Source organism: Monodelphis domestica, chromosome 1, assembly GCF_027887165.1.
Source record: "Monodelphis domestica isolate mMonDom1 chromosome 1, mMonDom1.pri, whole genome shotgun sequence".
In the NCBI taxonomy this organism is placed as follows: Eukaryota; Metazoa; Chordata; class Mammalia; order Didelphimorphia; family Didelphidae; genus Monodelphis; species Monodelphis domestica.
The window spans coordinates 521671602-521692725 of record NC_077227.1 but is presented as its reverse complement, the minus strand read 5'-3'; the positions used below and the strand labels follow the sequence as shown (position 1 = coordinate 521692725).

Genomic DNA, 21124 nt, shown 5'->3' with positions numbered 1-21124 from the left:
CTGTTTCTCTATGGAAAACCCTGAATCCAATCAGTTATCTAAAGCTAGTATTCCCTTGGTTGAGAGAACAGAAGAAGGAAAAAAGGAAGAAACTGTGTTGAGAGAATGTTGCATTTCTGGGCAAAAGAATATTGGGGTTCAGTAAAGCTATCCTTATAAAGGTATCTCAGTGCCTCAATATACCCACTTTTTCAACTTGGTTTCCAATATCCTCTTTGCATTTTGAAGCCAGTGCTATCTAAACACTTTCATATGCTTGGAACAAGCCAGAGGAGACCTTGAAAGAACAGGTAACTCATTCTAGCCAAAATTCTCTTTTTTTCTTAACAGGGCAAGGCACTACACTTTGGAGAAGCCATGTTCCACAACCAAATAAGGTCGAGTTATTCCAATACCATGGACAATGTTATACGATTCCAAAACCAGGACTTCACTTCCTTGAGGGATCACTGTTTAAGGAATGGCATGCTATTTGAAGATGACATGTTTCCTGCGGATGACAGTGCCATAGGGCACAAACTCCTGAGGGAAAAAAATCTTTCAAGCCCTATATGGTATAGACCAAAGGTGAGTTTGTGTCATTTTGATAAGAAAATTAAGCAGGAAAGCACAAAGAAGGATAAAGAGAATGATGAAGAGTCTTAAGCTCTTATCACATGAGGATGAGTTGAAGGAACTGGGGATGTTCAGCCTAGAGAAAAGATTTTTTTTTAAACCCTTACCTTCCATCTTGGAGTCAATACTGTGTATTGGTTCCAAGGCAGAAGAGCAGTAAGGGCCAGGCAATGGGGGTCAAGTGACTTGCCCAGGGTCACACAGCTAGGAAGTGGCTGAGGCCAGATTTGAACCTAGGACTTCCCATCTCTAGGCCTGGCTCTCAATCCACTGAGCTACCCAGCTGCCCCCAAGAAAAGAAGATTTTTGGGAACATAATAATTGGCTTTAAGGATCTTAAAATTCTTAACATGGAAGAGAAATTAGAATCCAGTATGCAAAACTAATAGTGAGGAGCAGAAATTACAATAAGATAGATTTAGGCTGGATATATGGAAAAGCTTCTCAATCACTGGATCTATCTAAAAGAAGAATGCAATGTGATGCCTTTGGAGGTTCTAGATTTCCTTTCAGGGGAGGTCTTTAAATGAAGGCTAAAAGAGAGTTGTCAGATATATAAGAGTATTGGTTCAATCATGGATTTAAAACTGAAAGAGGATTAACCCAAACTTTCAAAAAGCCCTTCTATTTTTAATGCAGAAGAAAACTAAGATAAAGAGAGGTTAAGTGATTTGACCAAAATCACATGAATAGTGCCAGAGCTAAGTTTCATACTTGAGTTTTCTGAATTTGATATGGAGATGTGTATGTGTATTTGTTTATGAATGTATGGACAGTGTTGGAAAAGCCATAATAACTTTTAACTATTAAAAGTTAAAATTATATACTGCCTTAGATTTTCTCTCTCATACACATATATGATATATATATATTTACATCCACATATATAAGTACACACTATATGTAGTATATAACATACATATATAGCTATATTTCCCCTTTTTATTTTCAAACTTTGACTATTTTAGAATTCGTCTTTTTTCCCTCTTTTGATTATGGAGTTACTTAGAGAGGCAAGATTGTAGATATTGATGAGTTTATAACATTCCTATTTTGGCAGAGTTAGAGAATCACATAGTACCCAACCAAGCCTTGGAATCACCCTGAAATCTTTTCTCCACTCAGTGGGTAGGGAAGTCAATGACCCAAGAACCAAGTTGGGGGTGGTTAGGTGGCTCAGTAGAGAGGGTCAAATCCAGAGATGGGAGGTTCTGGGCTCAAATGTAGGCTATGTGACTCTGGGCTAGTTGCTTAATCCCATTTCCCAAGCTCTTACCATTCTTTTGTCTTGGAATGGATACTTTGCATTGATTCTAAGACAAAAGATGAGGGTTTAAAGAAAAAAAAAGCAACTCAAGCTGGAGACAAGCTGGGCACCAAGGACAAGCCATCTTCTTTTCTCCCCTTCAGCCATGAGCTTCTTCAGCTCCTTGCCTAGCATATGGAATCCTTGTCAGAGTCCCTGACTTGCTTGTATTTGTCCTTTGAAAAACTGTGAGGTGACTTTTTTCTGTTTCACAGAAGTGCAAATCTTGATTGATTTCCTAATGGTTTCTAGCCTCACTGCTTGGAAAAGGTACAGACTTTCTGTGAAAGGTGACTCTTGCATTACAATCCAGGCATGACTCCATACATTTTTCTTTCTTGTGAAACCCTTTACTTTGATTTCAAGCTTAATTGATTGATTGATTGATTTTGCTACTGCCAAAGCAAGAGAAGATTGAAACAGATCTTTGAGAGTATGCAGTCCTTCTTTTACATGAGGCCCAGAGAGAGGAAAGTACTTGTTCAAGGTCACCCAGCTAGTTAGTGAGATTTGACTCCAAGTTTCCAGTGATTTTTCCACTATCCTTCATTGGGATCAGAGACATTCCATTAGGGTTTCCTTCAAGTACTTCACGGGTCTAAAATAAACTTGTCCTCTTATTTTATCTTGCTTTTGAAGTCAGAACATCTCTTGATTTTCCCATGTTTAGGTTTAAGACTGGAATAGATGCTAGAAGCCATCTAGTCTAACCTCCTCATTTCACAGGTGAGAAAGTTAAAGTCAAGAGAGGTCACATAGGCAGTAAATGCTATGGGTAGGTTTAAACATAGACCCCTTCCTAATCCCTAGAATTTCTCCTAATGGCCCAGAGATGACCCTGAGAGCCTTCAAGGACCAGTGGAAGAAAGACTCTGGAATGTCCTACTGAGCAAGGAAACACTACAATAGCAATAAAAATAGAAGATTCATATAGTGTTTTGAGATCTGTAAAGGATATCTTCTCATTTAACTTCCATTATAACCTTAATGGATAGGTATACAGATGTTATTAGCATTATTTTCCATATCTATATAAAGGGGATAAGAAAGTTTAAATTACTTGTTCATGGTCATAATGTCTAAGGTGGGATTCCAATATAGTTTTCTGATGACTTCAGTTCTAGTCATCTATCTATTATACCATGCTGTCCTGTAATGGATTATGTCTATTGTCAAAAGATCACCATAAAAAGGTCAATCACCAACAAAATCTAATCCAAAAAATATTCATTAACCTCCTGCCATGTGGTGGCACTGTGGGTAGAGCACTGGGCCTAGAATCAGGAAGGCCTGAGCTAAAACCTGGTCTCAGATACTAGGTATGTGACCCTGAGCCATTCACTTAACCCTGTTTGCCTCACTTTCCTTATCTGTCAAATGAGCTGGAGAAGGAAATGGCAAACCACTACAGTATCTTTGTCAAGAAAACCCAAATGGGGCCACAAAGAGTCAAATATGACATACAACTAAAAAAACCAACATTGTATGAGGCTGCTAAATGCTATGGGCAAGTCAAGGTATAGGCTTCCAAGAATATAGATGCAGCTTTAAAATAACCCCTACCCTCAAAGTCCTTAGCTGTAGGGTTAGTATGCCCTCCAGTGATGGTGAACCCTTTAGAGATGGAGTTCTGGGTTCCACCCACCTCCAGAGACCAAGTGTCATGCTCCATTCCCCCATTCCCTCACACAGGGGAGGGATGAAGAGCTCCCATTGCACTGTTGGGCAGAGGGGGAGAAATGTGAAAAAAAATATCACTAGGCACAGTGAAAAGGGGAGGGAAGCAGCTCCACCCAAATCCCCCCTGCCTTTTTAGTAGTGAACTTGAGGGGGGGAAGTGGGCATGTCCAAAGGCCCACAGAGAGGACTCTATGCTATCATTGGCACCTGTTCCATAGGTTCTCCATCACTGCCTTAGTCCATTCTCTCAGAGCCAGCCATCAATATCTCCCTCCTCAAGGTTTAAAGAGTATCCTCAGAACTTGGCTAGTCTCTTCTCTAAGGTCACTGGCTGGTTGTGTTCCTTCTATGGTGAGGTGCCAGTGAGCGGTTAGTGCCAGTTCCATTTAATCACTTAGTATTAATTAGCTTTTAAAAAGGAATATTTACTTTTAGGAAAGAGCAATAACAAAAGTACAAACACTTTTTCCCACAACATTTTGAGGGCCACTCACCTGTATACTACCTGGGGTCCTGGGGAGAGTGGTGTCAGATTTAGAACAGTTTTTAAATAGACTTGGTCTTGCCAAGATTATTTATTAATGAAATATCTGTGTCTGTTAAGTCCTCCATTAAGTTCTCACACCTAGAAATATCATTGCTGGGCTATAAAACTCTCTGTGAGCTCAACTTTCAGATTCCTATATGTTGGGATTCTGGGATATTGGGAAGCTAGGAAGCCTCAATGCTCAGATTCCCTCTAGATTAATCTCCTTCACCTAAAATAAGAGAAAAAATGGAAAATCAAAGGGCAGGCCAGTTTTCCCAGGACATTATATTGATCTCAAAAGGAGAGTGTCTATGGCTTCTCCATTAAGTATTGTCTCTCATTGGATGCCATCACTATAGGTATAAAATGAAGGGCAGAAATCCACCCAGGAATCCCACCAAAAGGAGGGCAGAAGTTGATTAATGTCCTTTGGAATATCTCTATGGCCAATCAAAGAACCACATAGTTAGCAGTCTGGAGCCAGTCATGCTATGCTCAAAGTTTCTTCTAAGCACTTCTATTACATATCATAACTCTCCCACAATCAGGCTATTCACTCTCCTCCACATGGGAAGTAGTATCTGGGGACATAAAAATTGTAAATAAATAAATATCTACATGATAACTTGAGGATGTAATAACACTAAGAACTAAGGGAGACAGGAAAGCCTTCCTGTAGGAGGTAGTACTATGAACTGAGATTTCAAGACAACAAGAGATTCTAAGATATAACAGAAAATAGAGACAGCATTCCAGGAGGAAGGGACAACCCATACAGTGGTGGAGATGGTTGATGGAATGTTGAATCTGAGGCAAAGTGGCTAATTTGACTTTAACAGAAAGTATGTGAAGGGTAATAATATAAAATAATAATAGCACTATATAGCATTTTATGAATATTAGCTCATGTGATTATCATAACTCTAGATTTTATTGTTCCATCTGTTCCATCTTTTGTGATCCTAATTTGAAGGGCTTACTTGGCAAAGGTACTAGAGTGTTTTTCCATGTCCTTATCCAGATCATTTTACATATGAGAAAAATGAGGCAAAGATTAAGTAACTTGCCCAGTATCACAAAAGCTAGTAAAGGTCTAAGATAATTTTTGCACTCATGAAGTTGAATCTTTTGATTCTAAGCTTAGTTCTTTATACACTGTACCACCTAATTGCCCCCCTATTAAGTGCTTAACAAGTGCTTAAGTGGTATTATTATACCTATCTTACAAATGAGGAAATGGAGACTGACAAGAAAGGCAAGTGGCTTGTCCAGTATCATACAACTAGGAAATATCTGTTACTGGAACTGAACGCAGAACTTCCTGATTTGAGATATATCTATCTACTGCATCATTTAGCTGTCCCAAAGTGAAACAAGATTTGCTGCTTCTTTGTTTAATAAGATTAAGCAAAACTTGGACTCTGCTTCACACTAGCCAGGCTGCTTCAAACCAAGATGGAGGGGCATTAGGCATACTTGGGAGATACCCTTCACAAGATGAAGGCACTCAGCCCCCACCCCTTGAGTCTCCTACAACAACCACTTCAATTCAGTTTGTTTTCTATAGGAAGAAAAATGTTCTTTCTTATTATCAAAGAAGGTTTGCTTCAGGGATTCATGGAGGAACACTTTCTAACAATTGGTGGTATCTTGGGAATGGCACGGGCTACCTCTTTAGGTTCCCATCACTGGAAATGTTTAATCAGAAACTGAATGACAGCTTCTTGGGAATATTGTAAAGGGAATTCTTATATAGGCTGGAAGTTACATGAAATTATCTCTAAGCTACTTTCCAACTCTAGGATAGAATTCTAAGCACAAAGGCAAAAATAGAGCAGGATGTATGAGTTAGATAAAGACTTTAACAAATACACTATTGAGCTTGGCAGATGGGGCCCTGCATCATCCTGGTACTCTGAGTCTTAATCAGTGTTATTTTATCTCATTCCTAATGAATAGCTGGATTATAAAATAATAATCCTAAAGCTGGAAGGGAGGACAGAGATCAGCTAATCTAACTGTCCTCATTTCAGATGAATAAACTGGGACCGAGGTAAACTAAAGCAACTAGTTTGAGTTAAAACTGATAGTAACTGTCAGAGACAGGATTTGAACCTAGGGTCCTTGACTCTATAGTCAATACTCTTTCTACTGTACCAAGCTTCTGGAGGAGCCCCATCCTCCTTGAAACCCAACCTGCAAATGTGAGTCTGGTTACTTCCTCCTTTTATAACTTAAAGAGAGAGTGAATAACAAAGACTGAGCTCACAGAGGTAATCTAAAAGCAGAAAATGCAATATCCTTGTCAGCTGATTGTGTTGTATTCTCCTCCTGGTGCATAAGTTCTATGAATCAATCAATTAAAGGTCACTTATTAAGCACCTACTATGTGTCAGATACTGTGCTACTGAATTGAATGTGTTCAATTAAATGACCAGTTCTAACTGAATAACTCACATGTATGTAATGCCTTATGAAGCTCTATCCTCACAATAACCCTTTGAGGTAGGCAATGCAATATTATTCATCACATTTTATAGACAAGTAAAATGAGGCTTAGAGAAGTAAAGTAACTTGCCAAGGGTCACACATATCATAATTTTGGGAGTTACAATTTTGAACCCAGATTTCAGAGCAGGAGCAGCATACATTAATGAACAAATAAAATAACAACACTGTAACAATAAACTTTTAATCACCAAATTAAATAGATTAGATGACATGTAAGTTGGTGCTGCCGTTTAGTTTACAGGCACATGACTTCATTTTTACATGCACCATTTGTGGGTTTATATGTTGGGTTAACATATTTGCTAAGTAGGTGTGAAATCCAGGATATAAACTCAAAAGAACTATAAAGGGAAGAAGCCCAATTCCTCTGCTCTGGCTATAGACCTTGAAAAAAAAATCCTTCTGTCCAGGGGCTCAGATTTCTTAGTTCCAGTTTGCAGATTCTTAAGTTTTGCAGCCCTCTAATAGATCAGTACAAGTCCAGGACATCAGTGGTTAATCCACTCTCTTGGTCCCTTTTGACTTTTTCTTTTTCTTTAAATATTTTTTATTTGATCATTTCCAAGCATTATTCATTAGAGACAAAGATCATTTGCTTTTCCTCCCCCCCCCCCCATAGCCGACGCGTGATTCCACTGGGTATTACATGTGTTCTTCATTAGAACCCATTTCCATGTTGTTGGTATTTGCACTAGAGTGTTCATTTAGAGTCTCTCCTCAGTCATTTCCCCTCAGCCCCTGTAGTCAAGCAGTTGCTTTTCATCGGTGTTTTTACTCCCACAGTTTGTCCTCTGCTTGTGGATAGTGTTTTCTAGATCCCTGCAAGTTGTTCAGGGACATTGCATTGACCCTAATGGAGAAGTCCATTACCTTCGATTGTACCACAGTGTATTGGTCTCTGTGTACAATGTTTTCTTGGTTCTGCTCCTCTCCCTCTGCATCATTTCCTGGAGGTTGTTCCAGTCTCCATGGAATTCCTCCACTTTATTATTCCTTTGAGCCCAATAGTATTCCATCACCAACATATACCACAATTTGTTCAGCCATTCCCCAATTGAAGGGCATCCCCTCATTTTCCAATTTTTGGCCACCACAAAGAGCACAGCTATGAATATTTTTGCACAAGTCTTTTTCCTTATTATCTCTTTGGGGTACAAACCCAGCAGTGCTAGGGCTGGATCAAAGGGCAGACAGTCTTTTATCTCCCTTTGGGCATAGTCCCAAATTGCCTTCCAGAATGGTTGGATCAATTCACAACTCCACCAGCAATGAATTAGTGTCCCTACTTTGCCACATCCCCTCCAGCATTCATTACTTTCCATAGCTATCATGTTAGCCAATCTGCTAGGTGTAAGGTGATACCTCAGAGTTGTTCTGATTTGCATCCCTCTGATTATAAGAGATGTAGAGCACTTTTTCATGTGCTTATTAATAGTTTTGATTTCTTTGGCTGAGAACTGCCTGTTCATGTCCTTTGCCCATTTGTCAATTGGAGAATGGCTTGATTTTTTGTACAATTGATTTAGTTCTTTGTAAATTTGAGTAATTAAACCTTTGTCAGAGGTTTTTATGAAGATTGCTTCCCAATTTGTTGCTTTCCTTCTGATTTTAGTTATATTGGTTTTGTTTGTACAAAAGCTTTTTAATTTGATGTAGTTGAAATTATTTATTTTACATTTTGTGACTGTATGTCTTGCTTGGTTTTAAAGTCTTTTCCTTCCCAAAGGTCTGACATGTATACTATTCTGTATTTGCCTAATTTACTTATAGTTTCCTTCTTTATATTCAAGTCATTCACCCGTTTTGAATTTATCTTGGGGTAGGGTGTGAGGTGTTGATCCAAACCTAATCTCTCCCATACTGTCTTCCAATATTCCCAGCAGTTTTTATTGAATAGTGGATTTTTGACACAAAAGCTGGGATCTTTGGGTTTATCATATATTGTCTTGCTGAGGTCACTTGCCCCAAGTCTATTCCACTGATCCTCCTTTCTGTCTTTTAGCCAGTACCAAATTATTTTGATGACTGCTGCTTTGTAATATAGTTTCAGATCTGGGACTTGTAAAACTTAAAATTTCTTAGACTTATGAATGTTTCCCCATTGGGAAATTTCATACTTGAAAAATTTCCTACTGATAGTAAGAACTCTATTGGAATGTGAAAACCCTTGGCATGGGAGGGTCCTTCTCCTCCCTACTTAAGACTACTTTAGGACAGAAACCTTTTGCTAAACAATGGAAAGGGCTTTGACCTATGCTTAAGCATAGAACAGGAAGTTCTTTGAGTCATGATTGATTTTAGAATTGATACAATAGAGATACTTGGAATGACAGAACCAGGTCTTGGAACTTACAATCTCCACCCTACTCAGTCTAACAGGATTTAGGAAGGGCTGCAGCATAGATCAAGATTTAATTATTTGAGAATATGACCTACAACAGACATGTGCAAAGGAAACAGACCTCTGGGCGGTCCTGGGTTAAGCTAGAGCCACCATTGGCACAGGGGAGACATTGACAGTGATTGGTAGATGTGAGAACTGAGGGGAGGGGACTTAGATGGTTTCCTTAAAGATAGTGGGGTCTGAGGAGAGAAGGAGGAGGTTTTGCTCTGAGCGAGGTGGCTCTGAAGGAGTACTGAGGAGGTTGCTCTGTGGGAGGACCAGGAGAGAAGGCTGGCTCTGAAGGAGGAGAATTCTCTGGAAACATTTCTTGAAAGGAGGCTCTCTTGAAGGTGGAGCCTGAGGTTGGCATGAGAAGCCTTACCTAGAGAGATCTTGGATGAGTGATAAAACCAACTGACTGATTTATTCATTCGTATTCCTTTCTTACTTTCTCTCTTTTTCTATTGATTAATCAGTGTATTATAAATTAAATTTCTCTATAAAACCCAGTTGGCTTGGGCATATTCATAAACTGGGAATATATTCCTTGGCAACCATCTTATATTTATATAAAACCAAGACACAGTAGAAAACATATTTCAGTGGTCATAATTGATATATATATTTCCCTTGCTCCCAAACATTTCAATTATCACAGTTTATGGCTCCCACTCTCTTATCTATAACTAATTAACACTCAAAACTATTTTAGATCTAACAGACTTCAAGGCCCCCTTCCTTTGTATTTTTTTTTCATTATTTCCCTGGATATCCTTGATCCTTTGTTATTCCAAATGAACTTTGTTATGGTTTTTTCTAAATCAGTAAAGAAATTTTTTGGAAGTTTCATGGATATGGCACTAAATAGATAGATAAGTTTGGGTAGAATGGTCATTTTTACTATATTGGCTCATCCTACCCATGAGCAGTTAATGTTTTTTCCAATTGCTCAAGTCTAGTTTTAGTTGTGTGGAGAGTGTTTTGTAGTTGTGTTCATATAGTTCCTGTGTTTGTCTCGGGAGATAGATTCCTAGGTATTTTATTTTGTCTAAGGTGATTTTGAATGGGATTTCTCTTTCTAGTTTTTGCTGCTGAGCTGTGTTGGAGATGTTTAGAAATGCTGATGACTTATGCGGGTTTATTTTGTATCCTGCAACTTTGCTAAAGTTGTTGATTATTTCAATTAGCTTTTTGGTTGAATCTCTAGGATTCTTTAAGTAGACCATCATGTCATCTACAAAGAACGATAACTTGGTCTCCTCCTTGCCTATTTTGATGCCTACAATTTCTTTTTCTTCTCTAATTGCTACTGCTGGTGTTTCTGGTACAATGTCAAATAATAGAGGTGATAATGGGCATCCTTGTTTCAGTCCTGATCTTATTGGGAATGCATCTAGTTTATCCCCATTGCAGATGATATTAGCTGATGATTTCAGATATATACTGTTTATTATTTTTAGGGAACAACCCTCCTATTCCTATGCTTTCTAGTGTTTATAATAGGAATGGGTGTTGTATTTTATCAAAGGCTTTTTCTGCGTCTATTGAAATAATCATGTGATTTTTGTTGGTTTGCTTATTGATATGGTCGATTATGTGGATGGTTTTCCTAATATTGAACCAGCCCTGCATCCCTGGTATAAATCCTATTTGATCATGGTAGATGACCCTTCTGATCACTTTCTGGAGTCTTTTTGCTAGTAACCTATTTAAGATTTTTTCATCTATATTCATTAGGGAGATTGGTCTATAATTTTCTTTCTCTATTTTTGACCTGCCTGGTTTTGGAATCAGTACCATGTTTGTGTCATAAAAGGAGTTTGGTATAACTCACTCTTTGCTTACTATGTCAAATAGTTTGTATAGTATTGGGATTAACTGTTCTCTGAATGTTTGATAGAATTCATTTGTGAATCCGTTGGGCCCTGGGGATTTTTTCTTAGAGAATTATTTGATGGCCTGTTGGATTTCATTTTCTGATATGGGATTATTTAAGAATTCTATTTCTTCTTCTGTTAGTCTAGGCAGTTTGTATTTTTGTATGTATTCATCCATGTCACCTAGATTGGTGTATTTATTGCCATATAATTGGGAAAAGTAATTTTTAATTATTGCCTTAATTTCCTTCAGGTGATGTCGCCCTTTTCGTCTTTGATGCTGTTAATTTGCTTTTCTTCTTTCCTTTTTTTTAATTAGATTGACCAGTACTTTGTCTATTTTGTTTGTTTTTTCAAAGTACCAGCTTCTTCTTATTTATTAAATCAATAGTTCTATCACTTTCGATTTTATTAATTTCACCCTTAATTTATAAGATCTCTAGTTTGGTTTTCTTCTGGGGGTTTTTAATTTGGTCGCTTTTGAGTTTTTTTATTTCCATTTCCAATTCATTGATCTCTGCTCTCCCTAATTTGTTAATATATGCACTCAGGGATATGAATTTACCTCTGATTACCTCTTTGGCTGCATCCCAAAAGGTTTGAAAGGATGTCTCACCATTGTCATTTTCCTCAATGAAATTATTAATTGTTTCTATGATTTCTTCTCTAACTAAATGATTTTGGAGTATCATATTGTTTAATTTCCAATTAATTTTTGATTTGGTTTTCTATGTACCATTACTGATCATTATTTTTATTGCCTTGTGATCTGAAAAGGCTGCATTTATTATTTCTGCTTTTATGCATTTTTATGCCATGTTTCTGTGACCTAGTGTATGGTCAATCTTTGTGAATGTGCCATTTGGTGCTGAGAAGAAGGTCTATTCCTTTTTGTCCCTATTTATTTTTCTCCATATGTCTATTAATTCTAATTTTTCTAAGATTTCATTCACTTCTTGTACCTCTTTCTTATTTATTTTTTGATTTGATTTATCTAAATTTGATAATGGTTGGTTCAAGTTTCCCACTAATAAGGTTTTACTGTCTATTTCTTCCTTCAATTCTCCTAGTTTCTCCATTAGAAATTTGGGTGCTATATTATTTGGTGCATACATATTGATTAGTGATATTTCCTCATTATCTAAAGTCCCTTTTAACAAAATATAATTACCTTCCCTATCCCTTTTGATCAAGTCTATTTTTGCTTTGGCTTTATCAGATATCATGATTGCCACTCCTGCCTTCTTTCTGTCAGTTGAGGCCCAGAAGGTCTTACTCCATCCTTTAATTCTGACCTTGTAGGTATCTACCCTCCTCATGTGTGTTTCTTGAAGACAAACATATGGTAGGGTTTTGGATTCTAATCCATTCTGCTATTCATCTATGTTTTATGGGTGAGTTCATCCCATTCACGTTCAAAGTTATGATTGTCACTTGTGGACTCCCTGGCATTTTGATATCCTTCCCTAATTCTAACCTTTCTTCTTCAGCTCTACCTTTTAATCCAGTGATTTACTTTAAATCAGTCCCCCTAGTCCCCTCCCTTGATATGTTACCCTTTCTAGCCCCTCCCTTTTTCTTCCCTCCCCCACTCCCTCTTCTTCCCTCCCTTTTTTGTGTTCCCTCCCCCCCTACCCCCCTTGGTTTTCTCTTCTCCCTATCCTTGTTGGGTAAGATAGAATTCAAGATCCCAATGGATCTAGATGTTCTTCCCTCTCAGAGTTGATTTCCCTGAGAGTAAGGTTTAAGTAAAAACTCTCTTCCTCTCATTCTTATAGGAGTTTTCTTCCCCTCCCCTTCCCATGTGAATCTTTGTGTGAGAAAGATTATTCTATTTGGTCTTTCTTTTCCCCCTATTTACACATTACATTTTCCCCACATGTTAATATACATAGATTGATATAAATGTAGTCCTTATAGAAGAGAGTTTGAGTAAAAGAAAAAGATAACATTTTTCTCCTTTTCCCTTTCCTTAATATTTACCTTTTCAGGTATTCCATGCTCTTTGTTTTTCAATATCGAACTTTCCACAGATCTCTGGTCTTTTCTTTGCAAAAACTTGGAAATCTTCTATTTTGTTGAATACCCATACTTTCCCTTGGAAGTATATAGTCAGTTTTGATGGATAGCTGATTCTTGTTTGAAGGCCCAGCTCTCTTGCCTTTCTGAAAATCATGTTCCATACCTTACGGTCATTCAGAGTGGCACTTGAAAGGTCTTGTGTGACCCTGATTGGCATTCCTTTATATCTAAATTGTCTTTTTCTGGCTTCCTGTAAGATTTTGTTTTGCTTGAAAGCTTTGGAATTTGGCAATTACATTCCTGGGATTTGTCTTTTGGGGATTTAGTGTAGAGGGTGTTCTGTGAACTCTTTCAGTGCCTGTATTGCCCCTTTGTTCTAGGATCTCTGGGCAATTTTCTTTGATTATAACTTGTATTACAATGTCAAGTTTGCTGTTTATTTCTGGATTTTCTGGTAGTCCAATTATTCTTAAATTGTCTCTTCTCCCTCTATTTTCCAAGTCTATGACCTTGTCATTGAGATATTTTATGTTCTCTTCTAATTTCTTGGTCTTTTGACTTTGGTTTATTAATTCTTGCTCTTTTACATGCTCATTGTCTTCTAGTTGCCTGATTCTGACCTTTTAAAGCCTGGTTTTCCTTTTCAGTTTGGTCAATTCGGTTTTATAAATGCGTGACTTTCTTTTGCATTATTTCCCACTTTTCCTCCCAGATGACTTCCATCTTTTTGATTATTTCCGATTCAAATTCTTCATGGGTTTGTGGAGAGTTTCCATTTCCTTTGGAAGGTTTCAGAGCATTTGCTTGTGTTTCCTATTCTATATCCTCTGTATTTGGTATTTTTGCTCCATAAAATGTGTCCAAAGTCGCCCCCTTCTTCTTGTTTTTCTTGGCGTTTTGAGGCATTTCTGTGCTGTTTGCCATCTCTATCTTAGTGGTGAGGACTAGCTTTTCTTATCTCTGTCTGGTGTTCAGAGGCTTTAGTCCTAGGCAAATTGCAGTTGTTGTTCTGTCTTCCTGGGGAAGCCAGGAATTGCTGGTGTTTTGGTGTTACTGCCCTCTTCAGTTCCCTCCTGATGCTTCTCCATTGCCTTACTTCCACACTCTGAGCCTGGCTTGGCACTCTCCGCAAGGTATCTCAGTGCCTTTGTGGGCCAGAAGCAGGCCAGAAGAGCCTGCACTCTGAGGGCGGAGGGGCCGCGGCTTCCCAGAGCTCTGAGGGCCCCTGATAGGATTAACTTCAGCTGGGTTGTACTGAGTATGCCCTGAATCAGGGACCTTCCGTGAGACTTGGATGGAAGGATCCAGCCATGGGGCTACAGGTTCCACCCCTCCCCCCTTCTCTCTCTGTTTCCCTGCTGTCTGTGTTGGGTGCCCCCGCGACAGAGTCAGGTTGTTTTCAGGATGTGGCCTTCAGAATAGCCAGCCCTGAGGTCCTTTTGCAGGCTCTGAGGTTCCCACTGCTGCCTTGGACTCAGCGCTCTGGGTTGGGGGGATATGGGTCCTGGGACCTTCCTTCTGCCTACCCCTTAGGTCCAAGTGATCTCGGATTCTGGCTTTTGGGGGGCCATACCTTTTGATCCAGGTCCAGGAGGAGGGTTCCCGGGGTCTATGCTGTTGTTCGTTTTGAATTTCGGTGCCCTAGGAGCATATGGTTTGAGATCGGTAAGGAAGGGTTTCTGGAGATCTGAATTTTAGCTTCCTCTAAGCCGCCATCTTGACTGGAAGTCCCCTTTTGACTTTTTCAGAGTAATGATAACACGGATTTATATAACATCTCATATCTAAAAAGATATCCACTATTGTCCAAGTTAACTGAATTCAATCACAGTCAATGGCAGCCCCATTTTATAGTTGAGGAAGCAGAACCAAGAAGAGTTGAACTATGTGTCAGTTTCTCAACCAGTGGTTCCATAGAACTGTCTTTTGTGCTCTTATTGCTATAAAGACAGGCAAAGGGATCACAGTTAAAATAGGGGTATCTCTTTCAGACCAGGTATGATCCATCTATGACTCTCTCTTCTCCCTTACCTCCTATTGATTTTCCCTTTGTCTAGCCTCTTCTGTCCAATCTCTTTGCTTTGTTTCCAGCCTTAGTTACTATTCCTATAGGTATAATTCTGTACTAAAATGGACCAATGTCTTCATGGACGTGGACATTCCCAAAGAAAATGCCAATTCTATCCCAAACATACCTTCTCATTCTGTGCAATTCCTTTCTACACCTTTTGCCCACACATCATAAAAGACCCACCCAAATTACAGGAGAATTTCCTATGAACGACTCAGAGTATCAATGAAATCCTTAAACCCATATGTGATTCCTAACTCTTTCTATATGATTCGGATCTTGTTTTTCTTTTCTTTTTTTATATTTTTTTAATTATAAAAACTCTTACTTTCTGCCTTATATATAAGTATTGGTCTCAAACCAGAAGAGTGGTAAAGGTTAGACAATGGGGGTTAAGTGACTTGCCAAGGGTTGCACAGCTAGGAAGTGTCCAAGGTCAGATTTGAACCCAGTGCTTTCTGTCTCTAGGCTTCTCATTCTGCTGAGCCACCAAGATGCCCCCGTTGGTCCCAACAAGGCTTATTGTTGTTGTTTCCTCTTGTCTGATTCTTCATGTCCCCATTTGCATTTTTCTTGGCAAAGGTATTGAAGTAGTTTGCCATTTCCTTCTCTAGCTCATTTTATGGGTGAAGAAACTGAGGCAAACAGGATTAAACAACTTTCCCCAGAGTTACCCAGCTAGGAAGTGCCTGATACAACATTTGAACTTGCTTTTCCTGACTCCCTGCCCTGCACTCTATGTACTAGGCCACCTAGCTGCCCACTCTCAGACTTAGCAGATCCCAGTGAAAAGATAATCATAGTTCTTACATCACTTGTGTAGACAAGTCATAGTAACATGTTCAGTCAGCTTACACCCCCTATGCTCTTCCCATTGCTCTATGGGCTATTTATAATTCTAATCCTCCCAAGATCATGATGTTAGTGATCTGCATCCAGCATCACAAGGAGATTATCAGTTTTAAAGGGTTAACTGCTAATGGCAAAATATGAGATCTGTCGAAAATACAGGGCAATTTCCTAAATTTCATTCAGAGTAATCTCAGGCCTTTGTAACCATGTTGGGATACTTTTGTCACCAGGACCTTTTCCAGAAGTTTCATCTACCTTAGAGAAGGAATAAATCAGCAAAGCTTAAGTCTACCATTACTACCTTCCACCTGTCTGTAGGACATTACTTCCTATGAAGAGTGAGGAAGTTCAACAAAACTCAGCCCTCCATAGAATAGGAATAAAACTTAACACTAGAACCCTGGATAGCACCAGTACCTCATCAAGGTCTGGGCTTTGATTATCAGGCTATATCAGGAGCCAAGTGTTTGCACCATCTGTAGAAAAATCATAGGATCATAGAAAATAGCTTCACAGATTTAGAGATGGAAATGTATATTTAAAGCAATCAAGTTCAACTCTATTTTATACAGGAATCTTTGACCCTAGAGATGTTAAGGAAATGGGAAGTATTTTGCCCAAGGTCATAGAGATAGTAAATGTCTGAGGGGAGATTTGAACCTAGATCTTCCTTGCACCAAATTCATTACTATTTACAACATTATAGTGCCTTTATCTATTCAGTCAAATAAAATCAAACCTCTGTGGTCTTACAGTGTCCTTTATTATGACTGCTTCCCAGTATGCACTGTCTAATCAAACTGGGTTCCTCAATATCTCCAATATTGTATACTCTTTCCAAACTAAGCATTGGTTTATATTGTTTCCTGTCTTTTGAAATCCTGGGTTCCTCCATCCTCTTCCTTGAAGGCTATCCCATTGTAGTGTCCAATAATATACACCATTTCGGGGAACTAGTTTATCTGTGTTTGCTCAGGTTGCAATTCTATTAGGATATGTCATAGAGGGCAAATGTAGCCTTATATGTTGTAGACTAGGCTACCATGATAGAAGCTCTGATGAAATCCCCAATCCAATGAAGAGTTTCAAGCCAGGGCTATTTCTTTCTGGGTTGGTCCCATAGTGTACTATATGGGAAATGAATCCTCAGAAATGCATAAAACAGGATGCAGGATCTAAAAGAACATCTTCTCTGAAACTCAGTTTGAATGTCAGCTGCTCCATAAAGTCTTCCATGAATTGTCATTCATCAGAAAAACCTGTCTAAAGGAGATATGATGATCAATTAACTCAATGGCTTCCCCATTCAGGTCTATATTATACATTCGGGTCCATATTATAATTTTTGAAATGTACATTTTTATGTCTTTCTCTTTCTTGTGTGGATGATTAGGCTGATTTCTTTGTAGTTTGCAGATTTCACTGAACAGGCCTACTGGTGTTCTGCAACTCCATGAACTTATCCACAATGTTATTTGCATCTTCCAGTATCTAAAAGTCTCTTTTTTTCATAGGAAAAGGAATTAGATTTGCTCTGCTTGGCCTCCTAAATCAGAACCAGAGGAAATGGGTAGAAATGCAAAAAATCAGAATAACTAGCAATACCTTATGAAAATATTTTTCCATTGTTACAGATGTTGGTTTTTAAAACATGAATGTAATTGTTTTATCATCTATCCTTATTAACCAGCCTATTAATTTTGATGTAAATTTTGCCAAATAAGGCAAAGTTAGAGAATAATTTGGTGAGTCAAGAAAGGGAAAGATAAGGAGGTAATGAGTTAGAGGTAGTTAGAACTGGCTTGTCCATGCATTTTTTGTGAAGGCCCATTTAACATATTGTGTGGCAAGAGAATTTAGAATATATTGATGTGTGTTCAATTAGAAAGGGAAATTCTTGATTCATAGCAAGTCTTTCTATTAATTGTATAGCAAGTATCATTATTATTTCTAATTCTGTTTTCTCAAAATAATTTTACGTCTTGCAAGTCTTGGTGTAACTTAAATTCTCAATCTGTCTTGTATCAATCATCTAAAAACATTACGTATGTTGCAAACTAGCATTTAAATCTTAGAAATAAAACCTTTTACTACTAGTTAAAAGTAAATGTCTTCTATTTTGCTTATGAAATTCAGCCCAAGTGATGTTACACTGACAAATGATTAAAGAGATGAACCTTATCACGTGCTTTTTGTGGTTCCTCTGATTGGTAAAGAACAAAAAAAATTGTTCAACAGATATAACATTATTAAAAATTAATTTATATGACCATCCAAATTTATTATCAGCCACAAGGCCACTTTTATATCTTGAAGAGCTACCTTACCAAAAAACCAGAAATTCAGAATCTGAATAAATTTGAATGAATCTTTGATTTAGATTGCAATGATGAGGTTCAGTGTGACAAGGTAGGAAGCCAGATAGGTGGTTGGCCTCCATCAGAAGTAACCATTTGCTCCTCAGAATCTCGTTTAATAACTAATGTAAGTGAAAATTACCTTGTATATGATCTTCATGTAAAAAAATCAAACTGAAATTTTAGATTCTATATTATAATAACGGAAACTCCTAAAAAAGACCCTCAAAATACACTTGAAACAAAAATAATTGCTCTTTATCAAGATTTCAAGTTATGCATACTAAATGATTTTACTTTGTTTGGAATAATCTAACAATTACAGAAAATAATGCATTATATATGCTGAGTGATCGTAAAATACAAAAGAAAACATCAGGACCTATATTCTAGATGAGATTAGGTAAACACAATTTTGTTTGTTTAAGAATTGTTGTGGAATATAAAGAAAATGCAAAATAAATTAGCTCTAAGGTCTCAGCTCACATTCCATTAATCAACAAAGATGACAATCAGAGCTAGAAGACCTCACTAATATATTATTGATAGAGATGTGAATTTTCTAACCATTTTGGAAAACTATTTGGGATTATGAAAGAAAAGTAATTAAACTGTTCAGATCCTTTAATCCAACAATCACCTGGGAAGTAGAAGAAAGGAGGAAAGGATGACCAGTAGATGATAAAATATTCATAGCAACAAAGAACTGTATAGAAGATATGTGCTCACTGATTAGGGAATGGCTGAACAAATTAAGGTATATGAATGTGATGGGGTATTATCATTTCATAAGAAACATAAATTACAAGGAATGCAGAGTAACATGGAAAGATTTGTAGAAACTAATGAAGGGCAAAATAAGCATGACCAGAGAAATAATATACATAAAGCCTACCTCAAAGTAAATGAATAATTCTCCAAAAGGAAGCTGATCTCTATTTATAAAAATAGTAGGAAGCAGCTAAATGGCTCAGTGGATTGGGAGCTACATCTATAAATGGGAGATTCTGGGTTCAAATATTGACCTCTGATACTTCCTAGCTGTGTGACCCTGGGCAGATCACTTTTTTTTTTTAACTTTTTAAACATTATTTTATTTGGTTATTTACAAACATTATTCATTGGAAACCATGATCATTATCTTTTCCTCCCCCCGACCCCCTCCCACCACTTCTCCCATAGCCGGTGCACAATTCCACTGGGTTTCACATGTGTTCTTGGTTCGAACCCATTTCCATGTTGTTGGTATTTGCACTAGAGTGTTCATTTAGAGTCTCTCCTCGGTCATTTCCTCTCAGCCCCTGTAGTCAAGCAGTTGCTTTTCATCGGTGTTTTTACTCCTACAGTTTATCCTCTGCTTGTGGATAGTGTTTTTTAGATCCCTGCAGATTGTTCAGAGACATTGCATTGTCCCTAGTGGAGGAGTCCATTACCTTCGATTGTACCACAGTGTATCAGTCTCTGTGTACAATGTTTTCCTGGTTCTGCTCCTTTCGCTCTGCATCACTTTCTGGAGGTTGTTCCAGTCTCTGTGGAATTCCTCCACTTTATTATTCCTTTGAGCCCAATAGTATTCCATCACCAACATATACCACAATTTGTTCAGCCATTCCCCAATTGAAGGGCATCCCCTCATTTTCCAATTTTTGGCCACCACAAAGAGCACAGCTATGAATATTCTTGTACGAGTCTTTTTCCTTATTATCTCTTTGGGGTACAAACCCAGCAGTGCTATGGCTGGATCAAAGGGCAGACATTCTTTTATCGCCCTTTGGGCATAGTTTCAAATTGCCCTCCAGAATGGTTGGATCAATTTACAACTCCACCAGCAATGAATTAATGTCCCTACTTTTCAGCATCCCCTCCAGCATTCATTACTTTCCATAGCTGTCATATTAGCCAATCTGCTAGGTGTGAGGTGACACCTCAGAGTTGTTTTGATTTGCATCTCTCTGATTATAAGAGATGTAGAGCACTTTTTCATGTGCTTATTAATAGTTTTGATTTACTGGGCAGATCACTTAATCCCCATTGTCTAGCCCCTAGGATTTTTCTGCCCTGGAACAGATACTCAGTATTTATTCTAAAATGGAAGTTTAAAAAATAGTCCCTGTCCTTGTGAACAAATAATGAAATGTACCAAACTTCCTCTTAATAGAGAGATAAAGGACTGCAGGGCAGTGATGATGGAATGCTAAAGTGTGCATAGAACTTGAACCAGGTGTGTCTGGCAAACTCTGGGGGATTATTGGAATTAGTATATCCTAAACTCTGCCAGGTTTGCCAGCACACCTGCTCATAGTCTGGCCTTATAAAAAGGAGGCATTGTGCTGTGGTAGAATGAATGATGAATTTAGAGTGATGAACTTCAAGTTCCAGAACCTTATTTCAAATAATGTCTTGCCAATTGCCATCTCTCTGTGATCTTAAGTACTTGACTTTTCTGGACCCCAGATTCTTCCTTTGTAAAATGAGCATTTTAGACTAGCTAACTTAAGGCTTTTTCCAGCTCTAAAACTATGGATCTATAAGGGTATAATGTTGCATACATAATTGCCGTATCTTGTTTTTCGCTCACAACTTGTCTTTGTTATAAGGGATGGTTCAATGGGAGAGTAGTAGGGCAGAATGGGCAGAGATGGGGATGGAAGGTATATCCAGAAATAATTGTCCTATTAAAAATAAATAAGATTAATAAAACTTAAACATAGATCTGTTTGTCTTTGTCCCCATCTGAACTTTCATTTGCTTTCTCTTCTATATTCTATATTATATTTCAATGCTCCATTGATTCTAATTTCTTGATTTCTAGCTTCTAAGGGATCAAAGCTAGTAATAAAGATAACTTTAATTAGCCACAGCTAACCCTGAGCCATTAGACTAGTTTATAGAGGAAAGGAAAATAGGCCAATTGAGCAAAG

At 38.0% G+C, this 21124-nt stretch overlaps 1 protein-coding gene across 1 annotated transcript in view; it reads left to right on the top strand.

Moving 5' to 3' along the window:
- The first annotated feature begins 342 nt into the window (after window positions 1-342).
- Window positions 343-21124, top strand: part of CAPN13 (calpain 13) — a 120949-nt gene continuing 100167 nt past the window's right edge. The window contains exon 1 of the mRNA XM_056817393.1: window positions 343-567. Within this exon, the coding sequence (XP_056673371.1) occupies window positions 358-567 (210 nt within the window). The 5' untranslated portion in view covers window positions 343-357. The remainder of the gene's footprint in view (window positions 568-21124) is intronic.